Source organism: Montipora foliosa, chromosome 13 (assembly GCF_036669935.1).
Source record: "Montipora foliosa isolate CH-2021 chromosome 13, ASM3666993v2, whole genome shotgun sequence".
Lineage (NCBI taxonomy): Eukaryota > Metazoa > Cnidaria > Anthozoa > Scleractinia > Acroporidae > Montipora > Montipora foliosa.
Window position 1 is genome coordinate 26481954 of NC_090881.1, and position 11931 is coordinate 26493884.

General features: G+C 39.7%; 1 protein-coding gene across 1 annotated transcript in view; it reads right to left on the reverse strand.

Annotated features, from left to right (window-relative positions):
* Nucleotides 1-3688: 3688 nt before the first annotated feature.
* Nucleotides 3689-11931, reverse strand: part of LOC137982763 (lysosomal dipeptide transporter MFSD1-like) — a 28463-nt gene continuing 20220 nt past the window's right edge. The window contains exons 13-18 of the mRNA XM_068829913.1: nt 10265-10362; nt 8734-8846; nt 7684-7731; nt 6283-6346; nt 5764-5875; nt 3689-4846 (exon numbers count right to left, since the gene is read on the reverse strand). Of these exons, the coding sequence (XP_068686014.1) occupies nt 4784-4846; nt 5764-5875; nt 6283-6346; nt 7684-7731; nt 8734-8846; nt 10265-10362 (498 nt within the window). The 3' untranslated portion in view covers nt 3689-4783. The remainder of the gene's footprint in view (nt 4847-5763; nt 5876-6282; nt 6347-7683; nt 7732-8733; nt 8847-10264; nt 10363-11931) is intronic.

Sequence of the window (11931 nt, forward strand, 5' to 3'; positions counted from 1 at the left end):
TGTATTGTATTTTCATGATAATGTAGCATTCATATTCTGTAAATGATATGGAAATACCTGGAATCTGCCGTGCTTGCCCTCCAACCAATATGGCCTCAAAACGGTGTAAATGTCCATTGATAAAATTGCATTTGACACGAAAAAAATGTGTTGAAAAAATATAACTTTCCTACTGATCAACGATTGTACAAGGACGATTCCAAGAAGCAGCTAATGCCGCTAATCCTATTTTTTGTGTGGAGCTGCCTCTTACTGGGGTGTCAATAAACCAGCTGAAAATCATCTCCAATCAACCAACGAAAAAAATTGAATGAAGGGGGTAGTTTCTAAAGAAACTGTGGTGCTGCGTCGGTGTGGAAGTAGTATACAAAAATTTGGTTTTATCAACGGAGTTGATACTGTAAATTGACCACCGTACAGGGATTCTAAAAGCGGACGTTTCCAGCGTTAGCCCTTCGTCAGAGCAAATCGAGGAATTGTGGGTTACGTCTAGTTTTTATAGTAGTGTAGGAGCTACGCTATTGGTGGTAACATGGCAACGTGAAAAATAGGAATATATTAGTTAAATTAAAAGCGTTCGTTAATACCGTGAGGATTAAGGGTGCCGATTTGGAAGATGAATTTTTGTTCCACATTCTTGCGGCTTTCCGTCGCACCTAGATGTAGGGAAAGGCCGCAGATAGCCATATGTGTTTTTGGAGTGGTTAGGGAGATTAAAATGACGAACGACTGGCTTAAATGGAACACATATAGAAAGAGCCCACGCACCAAACAGTCAAGAACAGTGTTGCTAACGCTGTACTGAGTCAGCCTTTTATGGCTCGTCATGACGGAGGAAAGATTGCGTCACGAGCCACAAGCAGGTCTGCTTAGGAGTCTAGTACAGAGTTAATGTTATTTTCCAGGTATAACCAAAGCGACGACCAACGCATCCCACGTTAACGACTCGAAGCGTCTTGTTTTAAAGAAGGTCGGATCCGAACACGAGACATCTCGATTTAGAGGCGATTGCTGATGAAAGGAAAGGAAAGGAAAGGAAATTTCTTTAAGTGACAGAAGTCTTCTAGTGCTGGAGCACTGTAAACTGAAATCAACAAATTAATGCAAATCAAATCAAATGTTACTTTGAGGAGAGGGGAAAACCGGATTACCAGGAGAAAAACCTCTCAGTGCAGAGTAGAAAACCAACAAACTCAAGCCACATATGACGCCGGGTCTCGGAATCGAACCCGGGCCACATTGGCAGAAGGCGACTGCTCTTACCACCACGCCAGCCCTAATGAGGACTTACTTGCCGCCACGTATCAATTAAACCGCGCATACAACCCTAGCCAAAAGAGCGTTCGAAGCAAATTGTCACATGCAGTCCAAACTCAGGATAAGAGTGCTCACTTTAGAATGTCGTATTTATAAGGTTTATATGGGAAAGAAGTCGGCTGATCATAGCTTTAAGGACGGTGCCTATTATTGTTATTGCGCATACGTTCTGCGCATCTCGAGATACTCGGGTTTCCTATCGATGATGCTGACTAATACAGTGATATTTTTGCGCGGTTTAAAACTATCCGGAGAAAGCAGATCTTAGTAAGTACTCTTGGTATCCAAAAAGAAAATTGGGGGTAACCATGCATTTTTGAGAGATAATTAAGCTTTAATTTGAAAATAGAACGCCATACATTGCTTTGTATTTTAAAGATTTTTGCAAATATTATTCATTGATATCTTTAAAAAATGCGTGGTTACCCCCAATTTTCTTTTTGGATTTCAATAACACTTGTTAAGATCAACATTTCCTGTATAATCATAAACCGGGGCAAAAATATCTTTGAATAGCCCATTTCCGAGTTGCTGCATGCCTTAGTTTCAAAGGGAGTCTTGGTGCACAACCATTCAAATGGGGAAATGAGTTGCGTATTCTTATGCAAATCAAACTCATTTCCCTCACAATAGTTGAGCACGAAGACTCACTTCGAAACTCAAACAAAGAGCAATTCGGAAATGGCCCATTAGTAGGCACGAATCAACTTACTTGTAAATCTGTCTATTTGAGGTGGTCTGGCTTGATTTCGCAATCCCCTCTTAACCTCAGGGTTAATGTTAGCTCTCGTAAATTGGTCGGTTGGGGGTTATCATATTTCCATTATTTTTCAGATTTGCTTCTTTTCAAAGAAAGCCTGTGTTGGAGGTTAGGGCTTTTATGAAACAAGTGATGTTAGCGTTATGGAAAGCTTAGGTGTGGGGTCCACTGAATTCAGACACACCTAAAGGCAGATGTGTGCTTGTTAAGTCCACTGCTTAAAATGTTTCTGTAAAATAAGAACGTTCTACGGCTGATGACACGACTGTAGCATAGGGATGGGTAGTCCAGAGGAAAAGCGTTTTCCCTAAAGGGGGAGGGGGGGGGGGGTGGGTACGGCTTCACGAGGGCAAGACGAAGGAGAAAGAAATGTCGCAGTACAAAAGTATAATTATTTCGAAAGATAGCCGGATTTTAATTTTTTCAGCCACAACACTTAAAAGTTCCCTGAAAAAATGCGAAGAGAAGCTTCTAATAATGGTTAATAGAATAAGGAGAGTAAGGCATTTCTCATTCGCACAACATATTTTCCATGCAAAAACCTATATCATTTTCTTGAACATGCCAACGAACTCTCGCAAAGTTTATCCGTTTTAAAGTCAATTTGAGGCAAGTGGGCTCCGTTTGATCGAAATAATTTATGCTCCAAAACAAAAACACCACTCATTTAAAAATAGGACTTCATTGCACTTCTGGCGAAACTCGAAATGTCACACGCTTGGCTTGATTTCTATACTGTCAAGTCAATTTTCTCGTTCAAAAAGCAAACAAACCAACAAACAAAAAGAACAATGAGTTTTTAATTAAGCTTTCCCCACTGCCCCACTTGCATTTCGCACGAAGCAAGACAGAAAACCACCTCATACAGCCTAACACCTAACTACCTGTCTCAACCAAGAGTCCATTACCCAGGACCCTTGTTTCAAGCTATTTGCTAACAGAACACTCCAGTCAATCTTCCAGAGTACTGCATTTGGGGGAAAATTACGGGCAAAACAAAAAACATACGTGGGTCTTTGAAGATTGGACGGGAGATCCTGGGAACGAAGTTACAAGCTAACAAGGGGGGTGGGGAAGATAACGCTCGACATTTCAAAGCAACATCTTGCAACATTAGGGAGCTTACGAAACGACGACACCGACGGCAACGACGACGCTACAAAACAATAGGTTTAGTGAGCAAAAAAAACAATGGCTCTGCACGCTCTGCACGTGCGTTTTACATTTTGGTACATTTCTTTGGCATCATCTCCTAAATGACGTGAAATGACCAAATTCAAGGTTCTGTGGAGGACGTTAGCACATGACTTGGAATTTTCAGTTCTCTCTCAACGCTTCCAACCCACTCATACCAGTACAATTTCTCGACAGTTACTACACATTTTTAACGCGAAACGACATGAAATAGCTTCTTAGTGATATGAATAACGCGAACTCGGATTTTTAAATGAAGTCCTCGTAGCCGTCGTCGTCCTCGTTTGGTAAAGCTCCCTAATGTCACATGATGTTACGACATGTGTTGAAAGGACTGGCCAAACGAACGCAACATATCGCAACAGGGTGGCCAAACGTACGCAACATGTTGTGCCCAACCATGTTGCAAGATGTTGCGTTGAAATGTTGCGAGCGTTTGGCCAGGCCTTAACACTTGTATCAATAAAATAAACCCTATTTAACCCTTTTCCTCAAAGAAAAATATTTAAAAAAACAATACAAAAAGGCATACTGTGTTTTTGCTGGTAAAGTAGTTTATCAAAACTTCATTAATTTAGTAAATATGAATAACTGGTAGTTTCACGTCTATTGTGAAATGACACATTAAACAACAGTCACATTCAGGCAAGAATTCTAAAGTATTTGCCCGAGCTCAATTACATACTTGTCATTTACAATTGCCCTTTTTATACTGGAGACACACTGTCCGTCTAGTTCGTCTCGTATAAAGACGGCAACAAGAGGAATTGTACGTCTTCACGAAACTATATCATTTAGTACTTCTTCCAAGACGGATTACAGCGGATAATTCGTCTAGACATATAATGCGCCTAGTGCCCATCTTTATAGTATATTGCTACTATACTATATTTATGTCTTTATATTTATATAAGTACACGTATATTTGTATGTTTGTGAGTGCATTGTCTGACCCTACCAGTAGTTCTCAGAGATTTGAGAATGGTGGAAATAAACAAATATTGTATTGTATTGTATTGTATTGTATTGCATTGTATTGTATTGAACTAAACAGACAAAATCTTCGCCCAATTTCGCCCCGGACAGATAATGCGTTCGTCCCGTCTTCACATTAGACAACTAAAATGACAGACGTATAATCTGTGTGGACGAATTATGTGTCTCTAGTATAAAAAAGGCAAATCTGATCAGGTTGTAATGGTTCAAAGCAAATATCGGCAGCAGCGCCAACCGCGGGAAAATACGGGCAAGCCAGTCGCTGTTTGCTTTACCGGTTCCTTTGAATCTGATTGGTCAAAGAAAAAAGGCTGGGCAATGCTTAACCAATCATTAACCAAAGCGCTCCGTAAATTAGCATCAACCTTGAAAAAGCCACCCCATGTAAAAGGGAGGAAACAGGTTTCTTCCACCATCACATGAGTCACTGCACACAATTATCGTTTGCAGTTTGAGAATGAATGGAGAATTCCAAGATGAGTTTGGATCTTCAGAAGGAACCCATGATTGAGCGAATCATTTGAGTACATGTGGGTAGGCCAACGCAGATGCTCTGTAAGTCTCAGGCAACTGAAAGTACTGTAGGAAAAAGAACAAAAACAGTGAAATAAAGTAAAGTAACAGTTTCGTAACACCATACCGCTGGTCTGATGCAAAGTTCATCACAGGACACTCAAACATGACACAACTATAAAGGACTACTTTTAAGCCTCAAGGAAAACTCACTATTATCTTGATCGACTAAAGTGCCACCAACGTTGCTGCAAGAGCTTAGGTTACACTTATATAGTGGAACGGGAAACAGGCCCTATATAACAATTATTCCATGAGCCCGAGTTGGATATGAAGTGATAAAATAACCAACGAGCGCGTAGCGCGAGTTGGTTATAATCACTTCATATCCAACAAGGGCGAATGGAATAATTGTTTTAGTAAATTCTCAAACCGGGTTTTGCGCCGATTTTTATTTCCACAATTTTACAAAGCGTCCGGAAAGAGCATCTTGGCGCACTATTTTCCATATGACGTAAAACTTCGACTATTGCCTCATAGTCAGAGTTTTTTAGCCATTCAAAAAGCTAGAAATGCTATAGTCGGAGCTGAAAATTTACTAAAGGTGAATACACAGTGATCAGTCCCCAGAAGAAGACCGATTTCGATAGATTAAAATTCAGTCCGAAACAAAACTGAGATATCATCTCGAGGCACTGGGGAATAAATATAAGGATTTGTATGAGTTTATTCCCCAGAGCCTAGAGATGATGCCTTTTGTTTAGGACTGAATTATAATATATCGAAAGTGGGCTATTAGATATTGGACTCCAGAGCCAACACTATCCTCCAGTGGAACTGGCAACATACAGGTTGATCCCTGATGCAAACCAAGGAGTCCCATTTCCCTGGAAATAAGGTTAGGGATACCAATGGTCCATACAAACTTGCTAGCCCTTCCCCTCTCAGTCCTGTATTGCATAATTTGTATGAGGGTAACTCACCTGCTGTCCCACACGTGATAAAAAGCGCAGCCGCAGCTGAGCAGCTGATCGAGGAATTATTGGGCTGGCTCCATAGTCTCGTTTATGAAGTGTTTCCTCTTCAGAAGATACTCTGAAAAAGAAGGAAAGATCCAGCCTCAGTCAAATCCACCTCCTGTAGTTTAAGTGAGACCATGAGGCCGCAAACAGGTGAAGAAGAAGAAGAAGAAGAAGAAGAAGAAGAAGAAGAAGAAGAAGAAGAAGAAGAAGAAGAAGAAGAAGAAGAAGAAGAAGAAGAAGAAGAAGAAGAAGAAGAAGAAGAAGAAGAAGAAGAAGAAGAAGAAGAAGAAGAAGAAGAAGAAGAAGAAGAAGAAGAAGAAGAAGAAGAAGAAGAAGGAGGAGGAGGCAGGATGGGGTGGAGCTGATTGTGTGTAGGCTTAGCTGAGGCACGAAACCTTTCCATAACTTGTAGTGTTTTTCTTGGTGCCTCTGATTAATCACCCAAAGGAGTTGTTTACACCAAATCCTAAGGATACTTACAGAGTAACTCTTCCCTCAGCTGCTAACTGCTTCCTCTCGAAAGTGGACAGGTTAAGGCCTGATCCTGTGAATTACACCTTCTTTTAAAGCGATACCAAAGCAACCACAAATACAAACAATTTTCATTGCACTTGGCATTGGGGCCATTCACCGTGAATAGATAAAAAGTACCGGTAATTCAAAGAAATGCCCCTAATGATTAGTGCTCTTTACAACCACTTTCTCTGTGGCAATGCATATGGGAATGGGAACGAAATTATGGAACAGATCTTTTTGCAACAGTTGCCCATTCAGCAGTTTAAATGGTAAGAGGAAACAAGTTATTATTTGACATGTACCTAAAAATCGAGACTTTTCAGGAGGAGGCAGTGTGGTCCAGTGGTTAGAGCGTTGGGTTTGCATGCCGCTGCTCCGGGTTCAAATCCCGTTCTAACCTCTGGCTTGGATTTGTTTCTGGTTGTCCCGGATTCAACTCCACCACGATTTGTAAATAACCAACTGGTTGCCTCCTGCCAGTTGGGGTTCTTAATAATGTTTCCCTTAAGTTTGAATTGTTACTTTCACCTTGTTAACAGTGGAGTGCCTGTAAACTAGCTTGATAGCTAAGTGCACTTCCACTATAAACAAAGCATTAATCATTAATCATTCAGAGACAGATTCTAAATTTATCAAATTTATTTAGGTACCGAATTTAAGGGTCTTTTGTAGGTAGACATCGGCATTTCACACGCCATAGGACACCCTCATTGGACAAGTAAAATCGTCTGGCGTTACAGTAAAAATCTGTTAAGTCTCACTCCTAGGGGTCAATGGTTTAATGGTGGGACAGCTTTGTAGACACCCTTGCCACACACAAAAGTTTTTCCCAGACGTCATTGGCCGTTTTTATACTAGAGACGCATAATTCGTCTGGGACGAACTTGGGCAAACATTTTCTCTGCGTCTGTTAAATTCGTCTAGTATAAAGACGGCCACAAGACGCATTATGCGTCTGGACGAAGAATTTATTTTAGTTCGTCTTCGAAGACGCACTAAACTGGAAAGTTCGTCCAGACGCATTATGCGTGTAGTGCCCGTCTTTATACTAGACGAATTTAACAGACGCAGAAAAAATGTTTGCCCAAGTTCGTCCAAGACGAATTATGCGTCTCATATAGTTCGTCCCGTCTTTACACTAGACGGATAACACGAGAGACGCATAATTCGTCTGGACGGATTATGCGTCTCTAGTATAAAAACGGCCATTATGTCGCACTTCTGATAGGATTGACAGTGTTTCAATCTTTTACCATTGGTCACCCACTGCTAAATGTGGAAAACCCCTCGGAAAACCCTTTTGAGCCTTATTACCGTAAGTTTAAAGTATTAAAAGAAAAATCGTAACAAGTATGGAGGCAATACCTTTGGAAGCATCAACTAAATACAACAATATGCTTGCAATCAATGCAACTGTAACAAAGAAAGAAAAAAAAGCAGAAAACTTTTTGAAGGTAGTCTCACCTGACAGCCTAAATCATGGTGTTTGTTAATTTAGGGCTGGAGACCAGACATTATTGAACTTTTGAAGATTGGATCATTCAAATTCCTGCCCCCTCGGGCCAAAATGGTGTTCAAATGCCCTACCTTATCGTGGATTTGAAGCTTTTCTCTGTCATACCCTATTAAAGAACAATTGTCGTCCGCTCCTGCCGTCTTTAATAAAGACCTTTTGAAGGCCTTTTTTGTAAGCCAATCACTCACAAATGCTACATCTCTTCCTTTAAACTCTTCCATCTCTTCCAAACACATGTTTTATAGCTGTTAGCGACTTTGGCACCCGAAAAAAAACAATTATTTGAAACTTGACACTTCCGGTTCAATTTTCCCCACCCCACGTAGGCAATGGTCAAATTCCCCACTCCCCGGGCACAGACGATAGTCAAATGCCCGTGGTTTGTCCAGGAAGGGGGAGGGGAGTGGGGGGATGTTGAAGTTTCGATTTGATCGGCGCATTATCTATTATCTTATTATTGCTTATTGATAACTGCATTGCAATTCAAGTGCAAATAATTTTTCAATAGTGCCTTGGCCACAAAAGATGGACAACTGCTCTTCGATGTTATATACAAAAATTTGGTTTTATCAACGGAGTTGATAATGTAAATTGGCCACCGTACAGAGATTCTAAAAGCTGACGTTTCGAGCGTTAGCCCTTCGTCAGAGCGAATCCAAATTGCATTCGCTCTGACGAAGGGCTAACGCTCGAAACGTCAGCTTTTAGAATCTCTGTACGGTAGCCAATTTACATTATCAACTCCGTTGATAAAACCAAATTTTTGTATACTACTTCCCCACCGACGCAGCACCACAGTTTCTTTAGAAACTACCCCTTCATTCATCTGCTCTTCGATGTTAACCTTATCCAAGTGCATTACAACTGCTTTATGATTCAATTTATCAAAGAACACTCACTGCAAAGCCAAGCACAGAAAAACACTTCCAATACTAAGTATCCTTCTTTATCAACAATGATTCCTGCCACTTGAGATATGACGGCTAGACCAAGGTTTTGAATTGACTGCATGCTGAAACGAAAATGCAATGAAAAATACAATAGCATGTTACATGGTTAAAATCATCACTGGGTACAATTTGCCAAAGCTAAGAGTTTCAATTGAAAAGGCTTGTAACCCCAGAGGTCCATGGCCATTTATTTGTATTTTCTAACTCAATCTAACAAGACCCAAACTAAATACGTGAATAAACCATTACTTTGAGGTTTAAGCAAAATGCTATAAAATATTGATAAAACAACTTTATTAACAATTATTCGCCGAAGGCGAAGTGATTATCGGTGAATATTGTTTTAGTATAAATACATAGGTAATTATTTCAACAAAGACAAAAAAAAAAAAAACATTTCAACGCGAAATCATCTTCACTTACAGTGGCAAAACGACTACTGGCAGCCATTTTGTCCGTCGAGGTGATTAACGGCTGATAATCCGAGATAGCGAGCCAATGAGACCGCGCGATTTTGAATAATCACCTGTGTGTTTATACTAACATAAATTATTCTAGATTTGCACAGTAAACCCTTTCCTCCTGAGAACGAGCCTTATGGATCTAACTCTGTCTAATGACAACCGATTTTACCCGTCAAAGGGAGACACTTCAGGCATGAATGCATTAAAAGGGCTGGAGTGTACAAACTCATTTAGCGAGTTTGTCACATATTCTTGGGAAAAATTTCGTTTTCATTTGGTCAAAATCCATGCACATGTTCCATAACCCATTGACCCCTGGGACTGGAACTTGACAGATTTTACTCAGACTGTCTAATGCCAGATGATTTTACTCATCAATAGAGGGCAGTTCAATAGTCAATGGCTTAATCTATGGCCCTATTCCTTTGTTGACCAAGAAGAATAGAGTGGTGATGAAGTCCAACACGGGGGCAAAATAGCAGCAAAATAGAACAACTCCAATGACTAACTACAGTGTAGTTACTGCTCATTTGTCTAAATTCCATAATTTTGCCACATACACTTACATAATGATGCATAGATTCAACTGAGAAAACGAAAAAACAATAGGTCAAGGGTACAGTCTGTTTCTTTCAAAATCAAAGGAGAAATTGTGAAACCCTCTAAATACACTTTTTAAAGAGGAAGGCAATAAGCTACTTATTGTACAATGGCTTAAAAAACAAGGGGCAACAAGCTACTTAATAAGGGTGATTGTTTTTTAACCTGTCATAGCTTCAAATTATCAAAATGCTGTTCCTTGGTTACTGGTAAATGTTTATGCCAGCAGAGAAAAGCAAAGTAGTTACTTTGCCAGAGACTGCATGCATACTAAAATGGAGTGATGGCCACTCACTGCGTATCGCTGACTGATAGATTTTAACATGCCTGAACGTTACAAGTTAAATTGTGATGGCTTTCATATGAGCATTGTTATCTGCAAATCTTTAATTGGACTTACACAAAAATTCACTTACAATCCATAAGCAGTTCCCAATTGGTTTTCTGGAACAACCAAAGCAACTAAAGGCCAAAGAGCACATGCCAACATTGAATAGGCCACGCCCATTATACTCTAAGTAGAAATTAAGAACTGATTGTTACACAGTTATATGAGAAGCCATCCAAACATCCAAACTACCTGAGAAGATCTGTAAGAGGGTTTTAAATAGTGAAGTGCATATGAAACTTTAAACCCTCATTACGCCTCACAGGATCTTAGAACTTCACTGAAGATCTGATAAGGATCCCAAAAGATAAAGATGCTGAAGTAAAACAATAATACTTTATTCAAATTCAATAACTTCAAATTAAATTACTTCAAATTGACATTGAGATTATCCCCTTTTAAAGATTCCCTTAATAAAAATAACCCAGTTTACGTAATGGTAGAAATGCTACAGAGGGGAGGGCGATGTTCAATTATGCTCGCAAGTGGTAATTTTAAAGATGGTTCATACGTGGAATTGAAGAGAGATTTCAATAGGTCTCGAGCAGAGAGTACAAAACGTGGACTCCCAAATTTGGGGACCTCCCTTTGGACTCCACTCCAGAGAAGAAAGAAAACAATGGTTTTCACAATGACGTCATCGAATCGTAAGGCCTTCTGACATAAAATTAATCTTTTTTTAAGTTTCCAGTTCTGTGATGTCTTTCGTTTTGAAAATACAGCAATTGTCACCATGCATGACAACATGATACAAAGCTATTTGTTTGAAAAAAAAAACTATCCCTATGAATCCCAGCAGTTTGCTTTCAAATACATTAGGAGATGTGTTCATACACATGTATTTTATTGCATGAGCGAAAAGTAAGCGCTTTCATCACAAAGTGAACTCCAGATTGCCGGCCGCCATATTGGTGGACCACATGGTCAATCTATAAAGTTGTATGAAACGCTTCGACAAATAACTCAGAAACGATGTACCACACAGACCTGAGAATTAGAGAAGTGGTCAAAATATTTGTTTCCTACAACATTCCAAGTTCTTGGCCTTTTTCATTGAACTGTGGAAAATGCAGCGTGACAATGTCACGGCGGCCACGCTGTCCTTGAATTGTGAACTTTATTGGACTTTGTTTGTTTTGTTTGATGTCATTGATTAGCTGTTTTCTTCATTTTCTTGTGATTCCTCTATTTTGATAGCTTCAAATAGTTTTAAGAATGTTTGACTTTGCTTTCTTATTCGCATGCAGAGAATATTTTTGAGAACCATCTAGAAACTGAAAATAAGATCACCTTTCAAGTTATATATCTTTGCATTTCCAGCACATGTGTAAGGAGTTCTTAGAGAGAAAGCTTTTCTTATCGACATGTGCTTGTGATCAAGAGAAAGTCTGTTAAATATATTGTGTTTAAACTGTGAATTTTCAGTGTTACTGGGGAAACCAACAGGCCAAGAATTCCCTGCAGGACGATTTTCAATTACCAGTAACTTTTTTGTTGTGTGACAGTGTAAACTATCTAAAGTTTAAGGCAAGAGAAGCGAAATGAAAAACCGAGCAGGCTCTAATCTTCTGTATAACAAGATCATACCACGCATCTTAATTCCGCTATTTGTGCATAACCACAATTCCTTGTGCCTTTGACCACAATCCCTTGCATTTCAAAGAAAAATGGTTTCTTCTCCCGATTAGAGAACTG